The sequence below is a fragment of the Somniosus microcephalus genome, chromosome 6 (genome assembly GCF_052327205.1).
Source record: "Somniosus microcephalus isolate GS21.2 chromosome 6, FLI_Smic_1.0, whole genome shotgun sequence".
NCBI classification, from domain to species: Eukaryota; Metazoa; Chordata; class Chondrichthyes; order Squaliformes; family Somniosidae; genus Somniosus; species Somniosus microcephalus.
In genome coordinates, this window is record NC_140992.1 from 210,823,345 (window position 1) to 210,849,760 (window position 26,416).

The 26,416-nt window shown below is 44.9% G+C and overlaps 1 protein-coding gene across 3 annotated transcripts in view; it reads left to right on the forward strand.

Moving 5' to 3' along the window:
• Positions 1-26,416, forward strand: part of bcar1 (BCAR1 scaffold protein, Cas family member) — a 297,167-nt gene that overhangs the window by 162,205 nt on the left and 108,546 nt on the right. The window contains exon 1 of one of the 3 annotated variants that reach the window (XM_085991354.1): positions 23,926-24,129. The exons of 1 other annotated variant lie outside the window; for it this stretch is intronic. In XM_085991354.1, the coding sequence (XP_085847480.1) occupies positions 24,115-24,129 (15 nt within the window). In that variant the 5' untranslated portion in view covers positions 23,926-24,114. Of the gene's footprint in view, positions 1-23,925; positions 24,130-26,416 lie in introns of those variants that run through there. One more of the 3 variants, XM_085991356.1, reaches the window with a different exon arrangement.

Sequence of the window (26,416 nt, forward strand, 5' to 3'; positions counted from 1 at the left end):
ATTCCTGTTAAGTCAATGGTATGTTTGTACTGTTCCTTATCCTCTTATTGGAAATATCCAATTAATGGGAATGAAACAGTATTGCGGTGTGGGTGTGGTTTTACTGTTAGCAAACTTGATAGGTGAGCAGCTGAAAGCTGAGACGAGGGTGGAATCGATCAGCCGGCCCTCAGTTTGGGAAGACTGTGCACATCAACTCAATTATGGCTGGTTTTCTGTTGCCCATATTATCAGGGTTCATGCTGTTCGTGTAGTCCTCTCCCACTGCCTGTGTTTGAGTCCGGTATCACCTCTCAGAAATGTGAACTTACCCTCAGTCGTACTCAACTCTCCGTGGCTGATAGCTGGAAATAATTTTTAGATACTTGGATTTCAGTCTTTAGGTGACATAGTAACTGGTCTGAATTCTTTTGTGTTAGGGTTGCCCAAAAGTAGAAACTTGCATCGTATGCTTACAATAATTAGTAGTGCAAAGAGGGTGTGGCATTTTCCGCCTCATCTACTAGTCCAACCCAATGCATTTTTATTTCTCCCCTCACCCTTCCTTTCCTTAAAGAAATGATCCATAGTGGTGTTCGGTTCCAGATGTACTAGCAGCCCTCCAATATCTTTTCACATGTGAGCCAAGAGAGTGACTGATGATGGACTGTTTGACTGAGGAAACTATGACTGCTGAGCCTAGTCCTGTCCTCACCCAATGTCACACTCACCCATCAAGCTCATTTAGAAAATCCTTAGGCCTCGATTTTAACTGACCCATGGAGTCGGGATTGGAGGCGTGCGGGGGGTTAAAGTCCCGAATTCGGGGGTCCCAACACCATCCCGCCCCAAATCCGCCTCCATGTAAGTTTCAAAGGAGGCGGGTACCCGCCCCACACTGGGATCCGCCTACCCGAGGCGGGTAGGGATTAATGACAATTAACTGCCTGTTAACAGGTAGTTAACAGGCAGTTTTTAGCCTAATCCCTATTTTAAAGCTTGAAGTGTGGGATTCCCGATGGCTCCAAACCACGCCAAGTTAGAGGAGTCGGGCCGTTGGGTTGAAGGACTTGGAGGGGTCGAGATGTCGGTGTTCAGGTGAGTGATGGGTGCATGAGTGCAAAGGTAAGTGTGTTTGGTGTGTCTAAAGTGTGTAAAGAAGTTTAAATTACCTGTACTTACCTTTTCAGCCTTCCTTCCTCTAGGTTTCGGGAGTCCATCATCTAACCGGCACAGAAAGCAGAACGGCTGCGAACTGTCGAAAGTGACAGCCTGCAGCTTTCTGTGCTGGAGAGATTTCTAACTGAGTCTGTGTAGAAGGACTCAGGTTAGAAGTAAGACTGTCAGTGTTTGACAGCTGCAAACAGCTGTGAAACACTGATATTTCATCTGTCAAAAACTCTTGACAGATGAAATTTCAGTCTATGACGTCACCTGTTGCCGGGTGGCCCTTAATTGGCCTGCTGAGCCTGCTGGGCGGGCTCAACAAGGCCAATCAAGTTAAAATTGCGTGGATTGGCCGCATCTCGATGGAGGCGGGACTACAACCCTGAAAGTTGTAGTCCCGCCTCCTTCCCAACTTCTGAGTGAAAATCACCCCCTTAATGTTTATATCTCTCCCGCATTGTTTGGCTTATTGAGGTAAATTTTCATCTTCAGTGTACCGGGCGCATTACCATTGAAGACAAATATTTAGTCTGTTATTCAAAAGTTGATCACCCTTTGAGCAAAGACATTCTTTGTAATATCAGTTTTACATTTATTTTTCTTCATTTCAATTTAAGTCCTATAGTCCTTTTTAGCTTACTTGCAATATTTACTTTTTTATATATCCATTTCATTTAATATTTAATATACTGCAGTGAGGTCGCCCTTTAATCTTCTCTCTCGAGTGCACAGATTGAGTTTCTCTCATCTTCTCTCATTTACACTTGGGACAATTCCTGTGGTTCTTCGCTCTCCGTATGCCCATTTTGTGGCCTGGTGACTAGAAATGAACACAATACTCGAAGTCTGATACAACTAGTGGCTCGTAAAGCTTTAACCTAACCTCTGTATTCTACTGTTCTGGCAATATGTTCCAGCATTCTATTTGCTTTTTTAATTGCTTTGCTTACCCTATACAGAGTTGAAAGCGATGAATCGATACTTGCACTCAATTCCTTTCCAAGATACTTTTGGCTAATTCATTCATTTTATCCACATGTCACACATTTTTTCATCCAATGTGCAATATTTTTACACCCGTCAATAAAAGACAATTCATTCTCACTTCATTTCTTAATCTAGAGTATCAGTACCTCTTCCTGGGGGGAGGGCAAAGGTGATTGAGGACAGCATCAGTTGTGAAGAGTATATATATCCTCCTTTTCATTCTTCCCATTTTTCCTGATGAAACGTCGAAGGAGAGAAAATTGGCAAGAAAAAGCTTTTTTTTAAATCTAAAAGGTAGGAGACATTTGAAGGAAACGATCAGATTGGCCATCGTTTACCAGGGAAAAGAAAAAGCAGGAGAGCACCATGCTCTCCAGTGAAAATGCAGAGGATTTTTGTGGCCGTTTTTCTCCCCTCTCCTGAAGGCATGGAGTATATTCCAGTGTGGTGGGTGTCAATCATGGTTGAAAAAGTGCTTGCCAGCGCCATTGTACTTTGCATGTATGGAGCTCTCTGAAGTTGCTGTCAGGCAGTGTAAACGGGCTACTGCCTGATTGAAATCCAGCTATAGGCCTGAGAAGTTATCGACATGCCCTTGTATGGATTTGCCAGCAGGAACTGGCGGAATTTATGAGGCCAATGAGTCCTGGCTGATGATGGGGACCCTCACTGGCTGGCAGCACATGTCGGGAATTCAGCCACATGCTTTCCACAATGGCTGGACATTCATGGGCCCAGGTTTCTGCTATGTACGGCGAACAGGCAAGGCAAGTTGGAGGCCAGACTTCGAAAATCACCCTTGTGACATAAAGATCGAAGTGGAATTAATTTCTCTTCATTTATTGTGCGCTCAAGGAGGAAAAAATTGCAGGGATATGGGGAAAGAGCGGGGGAGTGGAACTAACTAGACTGCTCTTCGAAAGAGCTGGCACAGACTTGATGGGCCGAATGGCCTCCTTCTGTGCTGTACTATTCTATGATTCAATCATGAGAAGCAAACAGTTTGGCTTCAATAATTTGTATTGAATTTTATTCTTTTAGAAATTATACCCTAGGTGGGAGACTAATTCATATTTTGTGAAACTGCGACCTTGTTTTCACAAGTGTGCACAATGACGACTCTGGCAAGTGAAACTGCTGTTTGTTCAAGAGCTGGAGTTGTGAATTCGACTAGTTTCAGCTTGAAGAAATATTTCGGGCAGGCCATATTAAAAATGTGTCGGGAGGAAAGCCTGCAGGATTGCAGGCTTCACTTTAATTACACAGGTTTTGCATGTGATGCATCAGCACAATCAGGCTGAGCCCACAAAGAAAATCAGGCTCCCTGCAGCCATACCCTGTGGGTGTGCAGCAGTCTGCTGATTCAGTGCCTGTTAAGCATACATGAACTATCCACATTTCATGCAGACGGTCAGTGTTTCGGGGGCCCAGGCAGCATATCCGCTCCGCGTTGGTGGGCCATTATCGGTGGACTGGGCATCTCTCCCCTCAATGCTACTCCCCATTGAACCCTCCTGTTACAACAACAACAACTTGTATTTATATGGCGCCTTTAACGTAGGAAAATGTCCCAAGGCGCTTCACAGGAGCGTTTTAAGACAAAAAATTTAAAACACCAAGCCACATAAGAAGAAATTAGGGCAGGTGACCAAAAGCTTGGTCAAAGAGGTAGGTTTTAAGGAGGATCTTAAAGGAGGAAAGATAGTTAGAGAGGTGGAGAGGTTTAGGGAGGGAATTCCAGAGCTTAGGGTCTAGGCAACAGAATGCACGGCCACCAGTGGTTGAGCGATTATAATCAGGGATGCTCAAGAGGGCAGAATTAGAGGCGCGCAGATATCTTGGGGGGTTGTGGGGCTGAAGGAGATTACAAAGATAGGGAGGGGCGAGGCCATGGAGGGATTTGAAAACAAGGATAAGAATTTTGAAATCGAGGCGTTGCTTAACCAGGAGCCAATGTAGGTCAGCGAGCACAGGGGTGATGGATGAACGGGACTTGGTGCGAGTTAGGACATGGGCAGCCGAGTTTTGGATGATCTCAAGTTTACGTAGGGTAGAACGTGGGAGGCCAGCCAGGAGTGCATTGGAATAGTCAAGTCTAGAGGTAACAAAGGCATGGATGAGGGTTTCAGCAGCGGATGAGCTGAGGCAAGGGCGGAGACGGGCTATATTACAGAGGTGGAAATAGGCGGTCTTAGTTATGCGGCGGATATGTGGTTGGAAGCTCATTTCAGGGTCAAATATGACACCAAGGTTGTGAACAGTGTGGTTCAGCCTCAGACAAATGTTAGGGAGAGGGATGGATTCAATGGCTAGGGAATGGAGTTTGTGGCGGGGATCGAAGACAATGGCTTCGGTCTTCCCAATATTTAATGTTACTAGAAGTGATTCAGGTCACCGCATACTGTGGGCAGGAAGTCCTGCAAGAGCTGGAGCTCCCGGACACAGTGACTGCAATTACTGCCAGTCATAGTGGGGCTTGGATAAGACTGGCGTTGAAGGGTGAAGTAGAGGAATGGGGTTAAAGTGGAGGGCAGTGAAAAGAAGGGGAAAGGAAGGGATAAAAAGAAGAGGGTTGAAGCCAGTAGCAGTGCTTTGGGAGGGAAGAGGGGCAGAAGCTAAGGATGACATTTTGGGGGCGGTATGTGGAAGAGAAGAGCCATGCTGTAGAGGGGCAGAAGAAGCTGGAACCAGTGCTTTGAGGGGGGGGGGGGGGGGATGAGGAAACATGTGCCAACATGAAAAAGGGGGGACGGGGGAGGGGGAATGCCAAATTGAATGAAGGTTGTTGAAGAAGAAAAGGAGTGCCGGCATGAACTTGGGGCGGGAAGGGTTTGGAAGAAGAATGCCAGGTTGATTTGAGGGAAGAGAAAAACGTGCCAGTATGAACTGGAAGAGTTGGAAGAGGAAAGAGTGAGATGGGATAGATCGGGACGGGAGAGGTTGGAAATGGGAGGGTAACATTTGGGGAAATGGAGTGACCAGAAGTGATAGTTTGGTTGGTCTGTTGAGAATCCAAATGCCATTTTGCCCTTTCCTTTTATTTTCCAGATTAAAAGTCTATCAATTTTGAATATAAAAGTACTTAAAATTAATCAGAATGCACCATTTTTAATGTAAACACTAAAGCTTTTTCAGGGGAGTGTGACCCTGGGCTCTTTTACCCTCCCTCCCCCCCACTCTCTGGAAATTGACCATTAAAATTGTGGCACCAAATTTGCATTTCACCTTCAGTTTTCTTATATTTCTCCCTCCAATGTAAGTGGGCTATACTTACTGCTTAAGGTTCAAAGCCTGCTTAACTACTTGTTTTCTCAAGTCAAAGGTTTATAATTAGGGGCATACGTGAGTCGTCAACTTTCTGTGGGCTGCGTCAGCTTTTTTGAATCTGTTTATTAGCTTTTGCTCACTTTTGAGGTTGGCATGTATGGTTAAGGTTGACTTTACTGTCATTTTCTGACTTCATTTCAGACCTCCCCTTATTTACATAGAATTACATAGAATATACAGAAACAGGCCATTCGGCCCTACCAGTTCATGCTGGTGTTTATGCTCCACTCGAGCCTCCTCCCATCCTTCCTCATCTAACTCTATCAGCATAACACTCTATTCCCTTCTCCCTCATGTTTATCTAGCTTCCCCTTAAAATCATTTATACTATTCGCTTCAACCACTCCCTGTGGTAGCAAGTTCCATATTCTCGACATTCTCTGGGTAAAGAAGTCCCTTCTGAATTCCCTATTGGATTTCTTGGTGACTGTCTTACATTGATGGGCTCTAATTTTGTTCTTCCCCACAAGTGGAAACACTCTCTCTGTGTCTACTCTATCAAAAACTTTCATAATTTTAAAGGCTTCTATTAGATTACCCCTCAGACTTTTTCCAAGAGAAAGGAAACCCAGCCTGTTCATACTTTCCCGATAGGTGTAACTTCTTTCAGTGTGGTTTTCTACTCCTATTATTCCAACCCTACTAAAATGCTTGCCTATCTTTCAGCTTTCAGTTTTGATGAAGGGTTATACCGGAAACTTTATTTTTCCTTACTGATACTAACTGACCTGCTGAGTGCTTCCAGCATTTTCTCTTTTTGTGTCAGGTTTCCAGCGTTTGCCGGGTTTTTTCTCTCTCTCTTTATTTCAGGTGAATAGAATCAATCTTGCACTGTTGATGTAAATGATGCAGGCATACTAATTATTGTTGTATTCTTCACTTCTACCTGTGACTCGTTGATGGATGTGTTCCATTTTGTGTTGCCCTGGGCTGTCTCCTTGTTCACACCATTACCAGCCAAAGCGTTGCTGCTTGTTAAAAAGTTTTGCGTATTGATGAGATGGATGGGGAGGGTTTGTGGGAAGTTGCGATAAAAACTTTTAAACTCTCAACCTCTGTGGTCAGCGTGAAGATGTTGTTGCATTTATCGTGCAATGGCTTACAAAATAGTGGAATTTTAACAAATTTCTGCTTCATTTTCCTTTGCTTTTTTTCAATCTGGATCCCTTCTTAGAATCTTGGAAAGTGGCTGGCAGTCTCCAAACAGAACAAAAGTAATAAAAACAGAAAATGCTGGAAATACTCGGCAGGTCAAGCAGCATCTGTAGAGAGAGAAACAGAGTTAACGTTTCAGGTCGATGACCCAAGTAATGGTTGAAGTCAGGGTGGTAGTTGAAACTTTTTTTCTTCCTTTCAGGTGTCAAGGATCGCAAGCTTCAACAAATCTTGGACACCAACGCCCCTCCGGAACCTTCTTCCCCATCACTTTCCTCTAACCCCACCCCTTCTCCCAATCTCACCCCCTGCCGCTTTTTCACCATCCCCTCTGACCTTCCCTTCTCTGACCCAAACAATCAGTCCTTAGCAAAGGCCTGAGCTTCATCCCCTTACGCCCCCACCTCAATGAATTTCGAGCTCGGCGCGATGCTGAGCTCTTTTTCCACCACCTTCATCTCCGTGCCCACTTCTTTGGCCAGGAGTCTTCCCCCCGCACGGCTGACCCTTTCTCCCACTTTCAGAATTCTCGTTCCACCTGGACCCCTCCCTCTGGCCTCTTACCCTCTCTAGATCTTTTCATTGCAAACTGCCGCCGTGACATCGGCCGTCTCCATTTCTCTGCTCCCCTCACTCACTCCAACCTACCTCCCTCTGAACTTGCAGCACTCCATTCTCTCAGATCCAACCCCGACATTGTCATTAAACCCGCTGACAAGGGTGGTGCTGTTGTTGTTTGGCGCACCGACCTCTACCTAGCGGAAGCTGAACACCAACTCTCCGACACCTCCTCCTACCTCCGCCTGGACCATGACCCCACCACCGAACATCAAGCCACCATTTTCAAGACTGTCACTGACCTCATTTCCTCTGGAGATCTTCCCCCCACCGCCGCCAACCTCATAGTTCCCCAACCCCGCACAGCCCGCTTCTACCTCTTTCCCAAGATCCACAAACAGGACTGCCCTGGTAGACCCATTGTTTCAGCCTGTTCTTGCCCCACGGAACTCATCTCTTCCTATCTCGACTCTATTTTTTCTCCCCTTGTTCAGTCTCTTCCCACCTACATCCGCGACTCTTCCGGCGCCCTCCGTCACTTTAACAGTTTCCAGTTTCCTGGCCCCAACCGCCTCCTTTTCACTATGGACGTACAATCCCTCTACACCTCCATCCCCCACCAGGATGGCCTGAGGGTGCTCCACTTCATAGAAACATAGAAACATAGAAGATAGGAGCAGGAGTAGGCCATTCGGCCCCTCGAGCCTGCTCCGCCATTCAATGAGATCATGGCTGATCATCCAAATTCAGTACCCTGTTCCTGCCTTCTCTCCATATCCCTTGATCCCTTTAGCCCATCCTTGAACAGAGGCCCAACCAACCCCCATCCACCACCACCCTCCTCCGCCTGGCTGAACTTGTTCTCACATTGAACAACTTCTCCTTTGGCTCCACCCACTTCCTCCAAATCAAAGGTGTTGCTATGGGAACCCGCATGGGTCCTAACTATGCCTGTCTTTTCATGGGATATGTGGAGCACTCTTTGTTCCAGTCCTACTCAGGTCCCCTCCCTTACCTCTTTTTCCAGTACATTGATGACTGTATCGGTGCCGTTTCCTGCTCTCGCCCTGAACTAGATAATTTCATTCACTTTGCTTCCAATTTCCACCCTTCCCTCACCTTCACATGGTCCATCTCCAACTCTTCCCTTCCCTTCCTCGACTTCTCCTTCTCCATCTCTGGGGATAGGTTATTGACAAACATTCACTACAAGCCCACTGACTCCCACAGCTACCTGGACTACACTTCCTCCCACCCCGCCTCCTGTAAGGACTCTATTCCATTCTTCAAGTTTCTCCGTCTCCGCCGCATCTGCTCCGACGATGCCACCTTCCATACCAGTGCTTCTGACATGTCTTCCTTTTTCCTCAACCGAGGATTCCCCTCTACCGTGGTTGACACTACCCTTGACCGTGTCTGTTCTATCTCCCGCACTTCTGCCCTCAACTCTGCTCCTCCCTCCCGGAACGACGACAGAGTTCCCCTTGTCCTCACCTTTCACCCCACCAGCCTCCACATTCAACGGATCATCCTCCGCCATTTCCGCCACCTCCAGCGTGATCCCACCACCAAACGCATCTTCCCCTCACCTCCCCTTTCAGCATTCCGTAGGGACCGCTCCCTCCGCGACACCCTTGTCCACTCCGCTATCATCCCCAACACCTCTTCCCCTTCACCCGGCACCTTCCCGTGCAAGTGCAGGAGATGCAACACATGCCCTTATACCTCCCCCCTTCCCACTGTCCCGGACCCCAAACACCCCTTCCAGGTGAAACAGCGATTTACTTGTACTTCTTGCAATCTAGTATACTGTATTCGCTGCTCACGATGTGGTCTCCTCTACATTGGGGAGACCAAACGCAGATTGGGTGACCGCTTTGCGGAACACCTCCGTTCAGTCCGTAAAGGGGACCCCGAGCTTCCGGTCGCCTGTCATTTTAATTCACTGCTCCATTCCCACTCAGACCTCACTGTACTCGGCCTCTTGCATTGTTCCACGGAAGCTCAGCGTAAGATCAAGGAACAACACCTCATCTTTCGATTAGGCACTTTACAGCCTTCCGGACTCAACATAGAGTTCAACAATTTCAGATCATAACCTCGGCCCCTATCATTTATATATAAATATTTATTCATCTGGAGCCATCCTTTGTTTCTTAACCTGTTCTATTACCATCTCCTTTTGCCTTGAATATCTCTTAATGTCTCTTAATCTCTTCCGCCTTCCATCCTATCACAGACCTTCCCTTTTGTTCTTTCATCCCCTCCCCCCTTTCCCAGCCTCTTCACTTGCTTAAAAATCTGTTCCATTTCCTGCTTTTTTCCAGTTCTGACAAAAGGTCATCGACCTGAAACGTTAACTCCGTTTCTCTCTTCACAGATGCTGCCTGACCTGCTGAGTTTCTCCAGCATTTTCTGTTTTTATTTCAGATTTCCAGCATCTACGGTATTTTCTTTTTGTGGTAGTTGTAAGGTCTTCTATTCCAGCACACCACAACATGCGCTCGGAAGGAAGAAGTGGGAACAGTAAACAGCAAGACCAGTAACTGACAAAAGTCTGCCAGTAAAATAGAAACTAAAGCAATATGATGCAAGTTATTACTTTTGCATTGGAAGACTAATTCTTCACTGGTTTTGCACAAGGACATTGGTCTTGTCAGCACCTGACTTTGCACACATGCTCAAATCAGACCTTTGCAGACATCGGACAACATGTTATGAACCAAAAGCTGCTCTTTGTTCCAGATTATCGCCAGTAGTCAGATTCAGTAAAGGCCATGAACCTGTAACTGATGCCCAAATCTGACCCAAAAACTGATAACATTGGGATTTGGCTTTTCCTAATACAGTCCCAGTGCTCAGGCAGATTACTTCAGGTGCATTTCAACTGGATGCGATTGATCTGAATGCGTTTGAAGAATTTCCAGTCAAAAGTGGCAGGACTGTGTCGTTAGTTCCATTGTTGTAAAAATGCAGGCTGCTGGGTTTGGTATCCTCTCCCACTGATGCTTAATGGGCTTGCACATAATGACAAAGACATTGACATTTGGGAGAGAGTAAAAAGCCCAGGAGCAAATAGCTCCATTTAAATGGAACTACCTCCCTCAACTTCCCTTTTCTCTTGGAAGAGCCACATGGGGCTGAATTTCAATTGTGCTGAATTTAGAGATAATGAGATAGACAGTGTAACAGAGTGACATATTAAAGGGTTACATTATCTCTTGACTTGTCCTTGACTATCCTCGGACTTGTATGTGGTTTACATGGAAATGATGCAGTGGGATGTGAACTTCTGCATTCATGGTATTGTTTCTTCTGCGGGCTAATTTTACAAATGAACACAAATCTTTAATAGTGTATTGTGGAAGCAATGACAGAGTAATATTAATGTGCTTTACAGTACATCTAACTCACTACCCAGTAAAGGCTGGCAATTACATGAAACTATACTGTCAAGTGAGTGTGTTTGTGTGGGTGAGTAAGGCAGAAGGGAAATCGGGCAATGGACAAGTTCTCTCTCCGTAGATACATACCCACCAAAAGTTGCTTGGAATCAGAGATTTTAACCCCTTCCTGCCACAAATGATCATATTCTCCACGCCAAATTATCAGGATCACATACACCTCCCCGCTCCCCCCCCCCCCCCGCTTCTCCTGGATTGCTGGAGATCAGACATCCTGACCATTACACCACCATTCTAAATCAGTCCGACCAGATTCCCAAACTAGTACAAGGGCAAGATACATAATCAGATTCTACATTACAGATATTTTTTTTAAACCATTCAACTCCTTGTGATGAGAACATAATAAGAACATAAGAATTAAGAGCAGTCTGGGCAGGGCCGGGACCGATGTCCTAGGGGGACTGTTTGCTAGTGCTCTGGGGGAGGGTTTAAACAACGATATAGGTAAAAAACGAGATGAGGTCCTAAAAGCAGAATATAGGGAGTTAGGAGGTAAATTAAAAAATAGGACCTCAAAGGTAGTAATCTCAGGATTGCTACCAGTGCCACGTGCTAGTCAGAGTAGAAATAGGAGGATATTTCAAATGAATACGTGGCTAGAGGAATGGTGCAAGGGGGAGGGATTCAAATTCCTTGGACATTGGAACCGGTTCTGGGAGAGGTGGGACCAGTACAAACGGGACGGTTTGCACCTGGGCAGGGCCGGGACCGATGTCCTAGGGGGAGTGTTTGCTAGTGCTGTTGGGGAGGGTTTAAACTAAAGTGGCAGGGGGTTGGGAACCTGAGCAGGGAGACAGAGGAATGGGAAACAAGGAAAAAAGCAAAAGACAGGAAGGAGAAAAACAAAATTAGAAGGCAAAGAACTCAACGGTTTAAATCAAACATGGTCACAGTAAATAATAATTCATGTAGGTCTGAGAGCATTAAAAAAACAAGCCTGAAGGCTTTGTGTCTTAATGCAAGGAGCATTCGGAACAAGGTGGATGAATTAGCTGCGCAAATAGAGGTAAACGAATATGATTTGATTGGGATTACAGAAACATGGCTCCAGGATGGCCAAGGCTGGGAACTCAACGTCCAGGGGTATTCAATATTTAGGAAGGATAGGCAAAAAAGAAAGGGAGGTGGGGTAGCATTGCTGGTTAAAGAGGGGATTAACACAATTGAAAGGAAGGATATTAACTCTGATGATGTGGAATCTGTATGGGTAGAACTGAGAAATATCAAGGGGCAGAAAACGTTAGTGGGAGTGGTATATAGACCTCCAAACAGTAATACGGAGGTTGGGGATGGCATTAAACGGGAAATTAGAGACGCGTGCAATAAGGGCACAGCAGTCATCATGGGTGACTTTAATTTACATATATATTGGGCTAACCAAATTAGTAAAAATACTGTGGAGGAGGAATTCCTAGAATGTTTACGGGATGGTTTTCTGGAACAATATGTCGAGGAACCAACCAGAGATCAGGTCATCTTAGACTGGGTATTATGTAATGAGAGAGGATTAATTAGCAATCTTGTTGGACGAGGCCCCTTGGGTCAGAGCGATCATAATATGATACAATACTTCATTAGGATGGAGAATGAAGTAGTTGACTCGGAGACTAGGGTCCTGAATTTAAATAAAGGAAACTACGATGGTATGAGGTGCGAATTGGGTAGGGTTGATTGGGGAATGTCACTCAAAGGGTTGATGGTGGATAGGCAATGGCAAACATTCAAAGACCGCATGGATGAACTACAGAAGTTGTTCATCCCAGTTTGGGATAAGAATAAAACAAAAAGGGTGACTCAACCGTGGCTAATAAGGGAAATTAGGGATAGCATAAGATCCAAGGAGAGGGCATATAAATTGGCCAGAAAAAGCAGTAACCCTGAGGATTGGGAGCAGTTTAGGATTCAACAAAGGAGGACAAAGGGATTAACTAAGAAGGGGAAAATAGAATATGAAAATAAGCTTGCAGGGCACATAAAAACTGACTGTAAGAGCTTTTATAGATATGTGAAGAGAAAAAGATTAGTGAAATCAAGTGTAGGTCCCTTGCAGTCAGAAGCAGGGGAAGTTATAATGGGGAACAAAGAAATGGCAGACCAATTAAATGCATATTTTGGTTCTGTCTTCACAAAGGAGGACACAAATAACCTCCCAGAGATGTTGGAGAGCATAGGGTCTGATGAAAGGGAGGAACTGAAAGAAATCAGTATTTGTAGGGAAATGGTGTTGGGGAAATTGATGGGATTGAAGGCCGATAAATCCCCCAGGGCCTGATAATCTACATCCTAGGGTACTTAAGGAAGTGGCCCTAGAAATAGTAGATGCATTGCTGATCATCTTCCAAAATTTGCTGGAATCTGGAACTGTACCCATGGATTGGAGGGTAGCTAATGTTACCCCACTATTCAAAAAGGGTGGTAGAGAGAAAGCGGGGAATTACAGACCGGTAAGCCTGACATCGGTAGTGGGGAAAATGCTAGAGTCCATTATAAAGGATGTATAGCTGAGCACTTGGATAACAGTGACAGGATCGGACAAAGTCAACATGGATTTACAAAAGGTAAATCGTGCTTGACTAATCCACTGGAATTTTTTGAGGATGTAACTGGGAAAATAGATAAGGGAGAACCAGTAGATGTGGTGTATTTGGACTTTCAAAAGGCTTTCGATAAGGTCCCGCATAAGAGATTAGCGTGTAAAGTTAAGGCACATGGGATTGGGGGCAAGGTATTGACTTGGATAGAGAACTGGTTGGCGGACAGAAAGCAGAGAGTAGGAATTAACGGGTCTTTTTCCGAGTGGCAGGCAGTGACTAGTGGGGTACCGCAGGGATCGGTCCTAGGACCCCAGCTATTCACAATATACATTAATGATCTAGATAAGGGAACTAGATGTAATATCTCCAAGTTTGCAGATGACACAAAGCTGGGTGGGTGTGTGTGCTGCGAAGAGGATACCGAGAAACTCCAGGATGATTTGGACAGGTTGGGTGATTGGGCAGAAGCGTGGCAGATGCAATATAACGTGGATAAATGCGAGGTTATCCACTTTGGTGTCAAAAACAGAAAGGCAGACTATTATCTGAATGGCAATAGATTGGGAGAAGGGGAAGTGCAACGAGACCTGGGTGTCCTTGTGCACCAGTCGCTGAAGGTAAGCATGCAGGTGCAGCAGGCGGTGAAGAAGGAAAATGGTATGTTGGCCTTCATAGCAAAAGGGTTTGAGTACAGGAGGAAGGATGTCCTGCTGCAGTTGTACAGGGCCTTGGTGAGACCACACCTTGAGTACTGTGCGCAGTTTTGGTCACCTTATCTGAGGAAGGATGTTCTTGCCATGGAAGGAGTTCAGCGAAGATTCACCAGGCTGATACCTGGGATGGCAGGAATGACGTATGAGGAGAGATTGGGTCGATTGGGCTTATACTCGCTGGAGTTTAGAACAATGAGAGGGGATCTCATTGAAACTTATAAAATTCTGACAGGTCTGGACAGACTAGATGCAGGAAGGATGTTCCCGATGGTCGGAGAGTCCAGAACCAGGGGTCATAGTCTAAGGATAAGAGGTAGGCCATTTAGGACAGAGATGAGGAAGAATTTCTTCACCCAGAGAGTGGTGAACCTGTGGAATTCTTTACCACAGAAAGCGGTTGAGGCCAATACATTGAATATATTCAAGAAGGAATTGGATATATTTCTTAAGGCTAAAGGGATCAAGGGGTATGGGGAGAAAAAAGGGACCGGGTACTGAATTTGGATGATCAGCCATGATCGCATTGAATGGCGCAGCAGGCTCGAGGGGCCGAATGGCCTACTCCTGCTCCTATCTTCTATGCTTCTATGTCTGTGCTCATGCGGAGGATGTAATGTTCTCTGGCGGGCGATGTTGGGTGGAATAGATGGAATGGGCCTTGCAATCTTATGCGGTCATTATTATCACTGTTCCCACCCATATCTCCTGAAGCTGTAGACTTCTTGCCGGGCTATGATTCTATGGGCATGGGTAGCCCATTATTCATGTGTGAATGCTGGTAGGCTAGTCAATTCCAGGAGGCATCACAACTGAATCTGATCCTTTCCTAATCCAATGCACGCACACACTTCCACTAAGGGTAGCTGGATGGAAATCAGAAGCAGGAATAATCCAGACTGATTTTCTCCTGAGGCTACCACCCTGGCTGAAATCAGCTAACACAACACCGATCAGAAATCAAATCTTGGACCTCCCTGGCCTATTTGGCTCACTGGATGAGCTTTCTGGGCTACCGGGGAACCCAGGTACAAAGCTCTGGATTTTCCAGGGGGACATTTTCTTTGCTCTCCATAACATGGCGTGTGGGGGACGCAGCAGAGGGGAGGTGTAGCTGCCGGGAAAAGTGGGTTTAAATTTTTTGACTCCGTTACCTGGCCAGCAGCCAGCTAAATTGAGAGGCTTGGCTGGCTGTCAGGTGGGAAGGCCTGCAGCACCAGGCCGCAGCCGGGGAGTGGAGAGGAGGGAGAGATCATGTGTCGGGGGGACATCATGGAGGACCGGGGAGGATATCGGCAACCGTCAGTAGATCGCGGTTGGGCAGACAGGGGATCATGGACTGTCAGTAGATTGGGGGTTGGGGTACGATCGCAAGAGGGAAGCATGTTAGCTTAGTGGGCCGGGGGGAAGCACTCCTGCTCCTCCTGGCCCACAAGCAGTGCTGGAAAGGCAGTTACCTGCTGGACCCGACCGTTCTCGCCTCCCTTCAGGGCCAAGTTTCCCGAGCCCTGGGAAACCCAGCCCACAGGCATTATATTTAAAACTGTCCTAAAATCTGAGGCACGCAGGCTCATTAAAAAAGTTAAATGACGGGCCCGCCTCTGGAGAGTAGGTTAGTCATCCACCCTCCCCACACCCATAACACCCCTCCGTTAAAATGGTTTGGGGTTGGATTTCCCATTTTTGAATTTTTAACCCCCCCTCCCCTCTCCTGCCCATTGTGGGGGGCTCAAATTCCCCTTGCTGTTGTTCCCTAGCTGAGAACCAGCTGAATTTGGCCAAGGCAGTCACTCACCATATAACAGTCCAGGCTGGCATTTGAACCCTGGTACTCTGAATATAAGGTTCCACAGATCTGTCAGTACAGTTACAAGCGGGCATTCTCCTGCATATGGTACTGGTGTATGCTAATTAGGCAGATAGGAGCACCTTTAAAATATTTTTATCTCATATGATAGCTTTTGAAAAGTAAAACCCGTGTTGTACATGATGCATAGTTTTGCATTATGTAGATAACCTAGAAAGTAATGTATTACTATTTAACTTTCTGTAATTGTATTTCATAATTAGCACACAATCGATATATTAAATCATTTTGATAGATTTTTTTTCTGATGGAAAAGGTGAGGATTTGGAAGGTGGGGTGAGGGTCAATCAGTACTCCGAGGGTTCCAGTGTAATACAAGTGACCTGCAAAATTCCTACCCTGTAATATAATTCTCCCAATTCTCCAAAACGTCTTCCCAAATCTCACAAAATCTGAAAGCAGAGATGAAGTCAGAGGAGGAGTTGTGGGAGGACCTGCATGTCTTTAATTTAATTGTATGTTGTGCTTGTGAGCTCATTACCAAATAGCAAAGGTAACCCCAGAGAGCCTTAGCCCCAGAGAGGAAATGCCATTCTCTCCATTATTGGGATGAGATGCATTTCTTTGGGAAAGTAGCACATTCCTGAAATGTTCACATAAGCTTGTTTCCGAATGGGCAGAGGAGAGGGGAGTATGTGAGGTCTGAGAGAAAGGCTTTTATTTCTGATCTGGCAGCTGATTTGTACCGAAACACTGGAAACAAATTTGCGTTACAGTGTGGCAGTAATGTGTTGGGAAAGTGAGCACATTTATCTCTTATTTTAAGCAACACACAACTCGCTGTACATGTTACTGCTGCCTGCTGTTACCCATTAACTTTACTTCTTTCCCAGTGGGTCTTGGTAAATTTGCACTAAGTGCTGTGGGGTCCAAACAAAACATACCAAGAAGGTGATGGGGATAGCGTTGCCAACCTTCCATGATTGTCCTGGAGTCACCAGGAATTAAAAGTTAATCTGATGGACACTGCTGTGAGCAACCCAAGGGAAAGATCATAGGAGCATTAAAAAAATTGTGGTTTTTTTTCATTTTCTTTGAACTCTTTTGTTTTTTAGTTGTAAAAATGTTGGAGATGAGGAAAAATGTCTGTTTCATTGGGTGGGGTGGTTGGAGGTCATGTGATGTAACCTGCAGGAATATGTCCAATCAGAGTTAGCAGCCCTGGACAGGGAAAGGTTATCTACTAACTCTGCTGATTCTACAAACCAGGCTGGCAAAATGAAACACGAGAAAAGAACTCCCTAAAGGAAGCGAAGCCTGTTAAAAAAAACTAAAGTAAAGCTACTGGTGGCAGGGTGTTGGCCCACTGACGCATTAGGCCCACGGCACAATATGGTGGGCCACAGGCTCGTCTCCCTCCTGCCCCTCTCGGCTGAATGGGCAGCGAGTGCAAATGTCAGCCAGCTGAAGGAGGAGAGAGTCCCCCAGTTAGGAAGAAGCCAAGAGAATGAGGTCAAGTGGGAGAGGTCTCGACACAGATCGCCTGGCTACTCGTGAAAAGGAGTAAAGGGGGATGAAATTAAAAACTAAGGAAAAATTTCTCTTTCATATGAACATACAAAAGTGACGGGCAGGCAAAGATCAGCTGCTCCATCAAGCCTGGCCACACCTCATGATGGCTGAAACATTATGCCTAAACACTCTTTACACCCGCGCCTACCCCATCCATGTAATCTTCTAGGAGAGATGAAAACACAGAGAAAAACCCTGGACCTATAGAGGAAATAATACCCTGGAATATTCCTCTCCGACCCCCTTAAGCGATCAAAACCAGTCCAGGAGATCACATGGACCAAGTTCTATCTATAAAGGCACTTACCTTCTATGCGATCTCTGCCCCAGTCAAAAACCGGTCCAGCTCCCTCTTGAAGGCATACTGAGAGTCAGCACCCACCATACCAGCCGACAACATCGTTGGATAAAGAATTACATTTTGTGTTTGCTGAGGAGGGTGTGCAACAATAAAAGTATGGAAAAAAATCTAAATTAATAAAGAAAACTGCTGTTATGTTGATGAAACTTCTATAAAACTTATACACCACAGGGGAAATAATAAAATCCTACAAGATGGCAACTTAATGTACAGCCATTACTTCTGGCTAAGTAAAACTGTAGACCTTGAGCTTCATTTAAAAAAGTACTTTTATTTTTAGATTGTAGCGTTGCTTTAGGCATTGCATGCAATATGCTAAAGCTGCTGGTTTGAAATGTAATCACCATAACAATAAACTGAGTGACCTGTTCTCTTATAGTTTTCTTGTTAATGTTAAGAGGAAATCTAAATGTAACCAAGGAAGAAGAGTCTATGTTTAAAATGCTGCATTTTCCCAGGGTAACCCACTGAGAGGGACATCTCCTGTTAAGACTCCCTGGGGAAAGCATTTACAACTCCCCACAACTGAATTAATGGATGCCATACATTGTTGGCTAAGTACAATGATAGCTCTTCAACCAAGTTCATCCTGAGTTGAATATCTGGTTGGAAGATTAAGTAAATCAACAGTGCATTCCATGGGCTTGCTTGGCTTTACTAAAGTGAAGTATGGAACTGGTGATTATAATTATACAGATTGAGCAATTTGGATTACTTTTTACTAACCAGCTCTACGTGAATTCTGCCGCAGCAATCACCGAGCACAGTCAGGTGTCCATAGTAACTACAGAAAGCCTCAAGATGCATTTAAAAGGACATTGCCATCTGGAATTAATGACTTGCAAACAGAACCTTTCAATAGTACTACTTGGGAAGAGATTAATCATGCGGCAGCTGCTGTATACTGGCAGTGCATCATTAGGGCTCTCTGAAGCCACTGTCATTGAAGAGGCCTTAGCGGACCAGGGAGCCAGAGATTCCATGGGGGCTACCACTGGTCTCCCGCTGTAACTTTGGAAACCCTAGATAAACAACCCTCCCGCAGAAGTTACGGGGAGACCAGTGGTAGCCCTGCAAAATTTCTAGGACCTGGTAGTCCATCACTATCATCTTGTTAATAGTTCAAGCTATGAAGTCGTTAAGTATTGCCCTTAACTCTTTGACTCTCCCACGGTTTACATTTTAGAAAGGGGTGTAATATTTTCACTAAACGTGGTAATTTTGAAATTAAACACTATGGGCTGGATTTTCATTGAGGAGTCGGGTAGGAGGCGGGACTACAACTTTTGGGGTTGTAGTCCCGCCTCCATCGAGTTCTAGCCAACCCACATGATTTTGACTTGATTGACCTTGTTGAGCCCGCCCAGTGGGCTCAGCAGGCCAATTAAGGGCCACCCGGCAACAGGTGACGTCACAGATTGAAATTTCATCTGTCAAGACCTTTTGACAGATGAAATATCAGCGTTTCACAGCTGTTTGAAGCTGTCAAACACTGACAATCTGTACTCCAGGTTAATTCCTTCCTCTCAGGATGATTTAGAGATCTCCCCGGAACAGAAAGCAGAGGCTGCAGATTTTGGCAGCTGGCGGCCATTCTGCTTTCTGTGCCGGTGAGATGAAGGACTCTGAGACCTGAAGGAAGGAAGGCTGTAAAGGAAAGTAAAGGTTAGTAGAACTTCTTTATAAACACTTTACACAGACCAAACACACTTACCTCTGCACTCATGCACCCATCACTCACCTGAACACCGGACATCTCGACCCCTCCAAGCCCTTCATCCCGACGACCCGCCTCGCTAACTTGGCGTGGTTTGGAGCCATTGAGAATCCCACATTTCAACAATAAAAATAGGGATTAGGCTAAAAACTGCCTGTTAACTACCTGTTAACAGGCAGTTAATTGGCACTAATCCCCTTCCTGCCTCGAGGAGGCGGGTCCCAGTGCGGGGCGGGTACCCGCCTCCTTTGACATGGAGGTGGGTTGGGACCCCCGATTTTGGGATTTTAAACCCCCACATGCCTCCAATCCCGACTCCATGGCCCAATGAAAATCCAGCCCCATATCTGGAGTATGGCGTCCAGTTTTGGCCGCTCTATTTAAAAAGGTATACTGTGTAATTGGACAGGGTTAAGTAGAGGCTAACGAGATTGATACCAGAAGTTAGAGGAGTGAGCTGTGAAGAGTGATCTTGAACCCTGGGACTTTCCTCTCTTGGTAATCGTTAATAAAATGAAGAAGGAGTTTGGTAAGTTGTAAACAGGTATATTTTTCTGCTGTATACAGAACCCCTGAACCACAGCATCAATTCAAGACAAGGAAACTAATGGAAATAAGCAGTTGATAGAATTTCTTTAGCAGAAGGGTGATCAACATGTGGAACAAACTGAGTACATGTGGTCAAACAAGAAATGCTACGGCGTTTCAAAAATAAAATAGATAAGTTCCTGGCATCTGAAATAATCCATGATCATTAAATTTGATAAATGATATTATAGACCTATTTTATGAGAGAAAGCATATAATTGGATGAGCAGGTTGGACGGACCAATGATCTTGCCCTGTCTGAAATGCATTATTGTGTCATTATGTTTCTGATGTATTTTAGAAATCCACTATATAAAACAATACAAGACTTCATGAGATTTGTGACCTTGATCGTAACTGAACTTGGTTATAAAGTTCCCTGGGGTACTGCTGGAGCCTATGGCCTGTCCCCATTTTATTGAGTAATGTCTAACTTGATTTGAGTGCTCAATTTATGTAGCGGGGGGGGGGATTAATTTTGTTTTGTGGCTGGGCTCCTTCTCTTTCCATTAGGTATATACCGTAAATTAAGTGGGATAAAAATGTTATACATTCGTAGATCAGTAGTACAGTCTAATGTTGTATGGGGAAATAATGGGAAAAGTGCAGATGGGAATTTCCAGAGCCGATGCTTGCGATATTCCATTAGTGCCACAGTTCCAGATGGCTGAAGATCCTAGCTCTACTGCCCATATATCTCTACAAAGGAAAAAACAGAAATACTTGCTTTTGTTTGGCACCTTTTCGACCTCAGGACGTCACAAAGCGCTTTACAGCCAATGAAGTACTTTTTGAAGTGTAGTCACTGTTGTATTGTAGGAGACGCTGCAGCCAATGTGCGCACAGCAAGCTCCCACAAATAGCAATGTGATAATGACCAGATAACCTGTTTTAGTGATATTGGTTGAGGGATAAATAGTGTCCAGGACACCAGGGAGATCTCCACTGCTCTTTCTTCGAAATAATGCTATGGGATCTTTTACATCCATGGCAGATGATGATCTCGACGTTGGTTTCACTAAAGGGTGGCAGGCAGAGCCCATCCAGCTACTTCTTGCTATTTGGTTCCTATGTAGGACAAGTAGAGCTTGTGCTTTAAAAAAAAATCCATACAATTAAATTCCCAGGGACTAACTGCAATCAATAAAAATGGCAGAAAAGACTCAAGTAAAAATTTACAGCGATGAAAGTGAGGTGGTTATACAGTAGTAGAGATGCCAATACAAATATTTGCAAGCAGTGCTTATTTAGTGTGCATTTCACCTTAAACTGTACAGTTTATGAGGCAGTTCACAGTGTGTCACCAACGGTCACCATTTTTTCCAAGTTCTAGTCCAGTGCCTCTGGCAGTGCATTTTTAAATATTAGCTGGAGCAATCGAGTATCGGACTGGAGAATGAAACCTGACTGCAAGCTGCTGAAGCCTGGCGACTTGGTCTTATCAGCATTCTGACACACAGCTCGAGGTATTCAGAAGACTGTCAGTTCACTTTCTCTGCATCGCACAAAATTGTGACAGAACGGAGCCATCTGAGCTGTCATGATGCATTTTTGATTGGTACTGTTTCTGCTGCGGTCCGGGACAGTTCCTACCATTTATATGAGATTACAGGAGGGTTCAGATTAGCTCCAAAATGGCAATAAAATTAAATGCATGGTCAGTCCCAATCAAACAATTTAAATATTCCCATACCTCAGGATTTCCATACTTTAAGGCGTTTTGATTCGAGATTTTAAAAACAATGGGCTTCTACCCAGTGCACCCCATATTTCTTTCCTGCTCAAGCTGGCTCATAAATATGCCTGTTCTTCCTCTCACTCTCATGGGAAGAGAGTTATGGAACAGTATTGGAGGGAAGGCACTCCCAGCTGTCAGAGTGAAAGTAGAAACAGCGGGGTAGAGTTTCCGCTGCTTTTTTTTCGGTACCACTTGCCCGAAATTGGCATAACCGGTGCCAAAGCTTGCAGGATTTTAAACGCAAATCGCATCCAGTGCAAACCGAGTCTCCGTGATCTTTTGTGCTAGTTTAAAAAACATCGCACTAGAAGCTGTCCCCATCCACAAAACTTGCCACGCCCCCAAGATCAATTAATCACCATGGCGAGTTTCCGCCAGTTGCACCCGTTTGCGGGCCTTCGAGGAGGCTCTAAAAATTAAGCTGGTTCTTTTGCCGCAAAGACATTATAGGCACATTTTAAAAGCTTTGGAATGTATTTTTTTTTATTTACTAAGGATCTGACTACTGTACCCCAATATATCTAGCGAATGGTTCGTATATTTTTTTAAAGTCATTTACAGTCATTTAAAATCAAGTTACTCACAGGTGGTGGATTGACACTGATTATAAATCCTTATTGTTTTGTGATAAACCTATTTTCAGCTGTATTAATCAAACTGCACCAAGTCACCACTTTTAAATATATCAAGGAATATTTTTTAAAGCAATTTTTTAAAAATTATGTTTTAAAACGCTGCTCAGTTGTGTTGGTTCATGGCAGACTTTGCGTTCGGTGATATGCAAATAAGTTTGAGCGGAAACTCGAGAAAAACACTGCTTAAAACAGCCGCATTTTGTGCCCGGATCACCAATTGTACCCAGAACGGAAACTCTACCCCAGGGTAGACAAAGTAGGAAGGACTGGAAGGCAGATCAGGGAGTCAGGATGGGGTGCGGGTTATGAGACACAAGGATAAGGGGCAAGGAATGGATTACGAGGGACATCTGATATTACAATGCCGATCAATGGCACAGAGTGAAGGAGTGGGCTCAGAGATGAAACTGTGGAGTAAATATTACTAAGTAGAGTTCACCAAGGCTCTAGTGCAGGCTTAGTTGGGAAGCTATGCAGACCTGAAGGTTCGATGCCTGGTCTATGCTGAGTTAGTGGGTCTCGGCTGGGGTGGAAGTAAGGGATGCCACAGTTGATACTTAAGTGCTCCTGGGCTGGGAAGGGCAAAATGAGCCAGATTACTCCGTCCAGATTACTTTCCAGTGACACTTGCTGGAAGTGTACGTGTGTAGCTGACAGGTGAGGAAAGGGGTTCGAGCTGTGGAACCCCTTCCTCTTCCACCCCACCCCAAGTCGAACAGCTTGTTGACACTCACAATTTAGGCCTGCACATGAAAAATAGCTGCTTCCGGCACAGGAACGATGGATCGAATGGCCTCCTTCTGTGTTGTATGATTCTATGATTCTTGGGTGAGATACTGAAGGATGACCAGTGTTTGTGGAACTGCAATCCAGCACTTCAATACCTTCAGGGGAGGAGAGAAGAAGATTGGCAAAAGAAAAGTTGCAACTATCTCAGGAACTGGGTAATGGAGTCATGGCAGTGATCAAAGATAGACATCTGAAAAGGAAGGGAGGGGTTCTGACTTCCTGACTTCCCAGTGTGTAAAGGTGCTACCACCAAGCACTGCTCATCCTTCAGTCCCTCACCCCAGCAGCCATTTTTCATGTGTGAACCAAATGGTGAGCTCAAGCTATGCAGACCAGGAAAGTTAACTAGTGTCCCTAGGATAGGGAGGGTTTAAAAAAAATACAGTCATGGTTCCTGCTTCTGGCCATTGTCCAGTGACCTTTGTTAGAAAATGTGAATATTGGGTGAAGGGAAGATTATGCTCAGCTGTGATGCCCTTATGGTGGAATAGCTTTCTGGCACTGTCACGGCACACATATGAAGAATGGTCACTTGGGGGGGGGGGCAAGTAAAATAAAAATAGGATGCAGTCTCTTCAAATTTTATACCACAGCCTCCTCAAATCCTATTTGTAGGTAATAAAATAGGGGACACTGTCTCCTTAAAGAGCGCACTCCTTTTTTCCTTTGTGCAGTGTGTTTGTTCTACACAGCGCCATTCAGTGGCAGAGCCCTCTTACAATAGTGTTTTAAGTGGAAGCTCATTTACATGAAAAGGCTGACTGTGACCAATCGTATTGCAGCCAGGGACCTTGGGAGTCTGTCTGAATCCTGTGGAAAGTATAAGATTACCTAACGAGCATTCCCTCCCAGTCAGTGTGCTTGCAAGGCAGCTCCCAGTACCTCATACCACACAAGTGAGGTCACACTACTAGATGATGTATTAAACTTAAAAAAAACGCTACAGGAGAGCAGTAAAGGAGCTTTATTTTCAGGGGCTGGGGACCTGGAGTGATTTTCACATCACGGGACAAAAAAAAATCAATGATGAACTACTTGGTAAGTGTGTACCGTATATGTGACCCCCAGTGCTTCGTGAATGCTGATGCAGTGTCTGGAAGGGTTAGGATTGTAACCCTTTTCTCTTACGTTGCTGGGCTGTGCCGTTGTTTGACGGAAGGTCCTCACTGTAGAGATTGCAGAGGCTATTTATCCTCCTGCTGCGGTTCTAGCTCTTTTTTTAAATGACAGAGTCAAACGGAGTGATTTGAGCATAACCAGGGTCTGCTTCTACCTCGGGGGGCTTTCTGTTTTGAAAACTCGGGGTCCGATTTACAAAAGTTTGTCCTGTTCTTGCTCTACAACATGTCAATAAAAAAGGTCCACTCCGATCTCTCCGTACTGATGAAAAGTGTCCTTGTGCTGGTGACATTCAAAGAGAAGAGTCAGCATTCACCGGTAAAGCAGTCTGTTGAGGAAAGTAGCTAAATGTTGAAAAGCTGGGGTCACTTTACATACTTAGTTCTTGAAAAGCCGAGGCAATACATTTTCAAGTGTATCTGTTTTGCTACAAAGTTTATTGTAACGAGTAGATTTAACAGAGACACGATAGGAAAATACTGCGGATGCAGAGACTCGTATGACTTGACAGTGGAGTGCACGGCCCCCACAGGCATGTGGCGATGGTTGGGATCTCTAGCCTAGGTGAAGCAGATTATAAAGAACCGTTTTTGTTGGGGGGAAAGAAGGGTTCCAGAAAACTTGGCAGATCTGTGTGAAGGTAGTCACCTATCACCGCAGGGGAAGGCTGTGGGAGCTGGCGTGTGTATCGGTGTGATGGTGGTGTGAGTTTTATGCCTGGAGGGTGTGAAATCACAGCTCCTCCCCAGCTGACGAATCACAAAAGGCAGGTGTCAGACTACAGTCAAGGTGCTGAATAGAATGGGTGTAATTTAAGCCTCTGTGTGTGTGCTACACGTACCTGACTTTTTTTTTCTCTTTACAACTCCTAATGTACAAGTTACCAGAAATGTAAATTTAATGAAAGAGCTTCCCTACGTAAAGGACATTAGTATAACAATGTAAAGTATTTTAATCAGGCTTGCGTGCATCTTGGATTGTACAGCAAATGCAATTTAAAGCTAATCTTTCGCCACCCCAAACATGTTAATTCCTTGTTGAGGTTCCTGACATTGTTGTCAGTTGTCTTCTAGTATCTTGTCCAAATAGCTATTATGTGCACTTTGCCAGTGAGTGTTGGTGGCCTATTCAACTGTGGGTTAGCCATAGCCAAGTACAAACCTGCCCTCACCTAATGCCCACTACCAGTAGGAACTAAGATAATGATGGAAAAAAAAACTTTCATTTATATAGCACGTTTATGTTATGTTACTGCACTAGTAATCCAGAGGCCTGGATTAATGATCCAGAGACGTGAGTTCAAATCCCACCACAGGCAGCTGGGGAATTTAAATTCAATTAAATAAAAAAGAATTAAAAACTAGTATCGGTAATGGTGACCATGAAACTACCGGATTGTCATTTAAAAAAAAAAAACCCATCTGGTTCACTAATGTCCTTTTTTAGGGAAGGAAATCTGCCATCCTTATCTGGTCTGGCCTATATGTGACTCCAGACCCACAGCAATGTGGTTGACTCTTAACTGCCCTATGTGGTTCAAGAAGGCGGCTCACCACCACCTTCTCAAGGGCAATTAGGGATGGGCAATAAATGCCAGCCTTGCCAGCGATGCCCACATCCCGTGAATGAATGAATGGAAAAAACCTTTCACGACCTCAGGATGCCATAAAGCGCTTTACAGCCAATGAAGTACTTTTGAAGTGTAGTCATGTAGAAAATGCGGCAGCAAATTTGCACACCGCAAGCTCCCACAAACAACAATGAGATAATGACCAGATAATCTCTTTTAACCATATTGGTTGAGGGATAAATATTGGCCACGAAAAATATTGATGAGGAGGAGAAACCCTGGCTGAGCTTCCTCTCCCTAAACCCAGGGGTGTTGATGGCTAGTGGCAGGAGTCCTACATGTCATCCTGGCTTAGATAAGTGAAATCAGCATTTACGGTGATTTGAACCTGGGCCTTCCTGATATGTATGGTACAACAACTCCCTGGATAAACTCATTGAGCTATTGAGAGTCCGTATATATGAATGTAGCTTTACTTTTTTGGAATGAATACAAAGCTAGGGTTTAGCTAGCAAGTCTTGAGGCACGTTTCTATTGATAGTGTGCCACTGGCAGCAAGTGGCACAATATAATAAAGCACAGATTAAGCAGAACCATATCGGGGGCTTAACAGGTTAGGACAGATTGCATAACCAT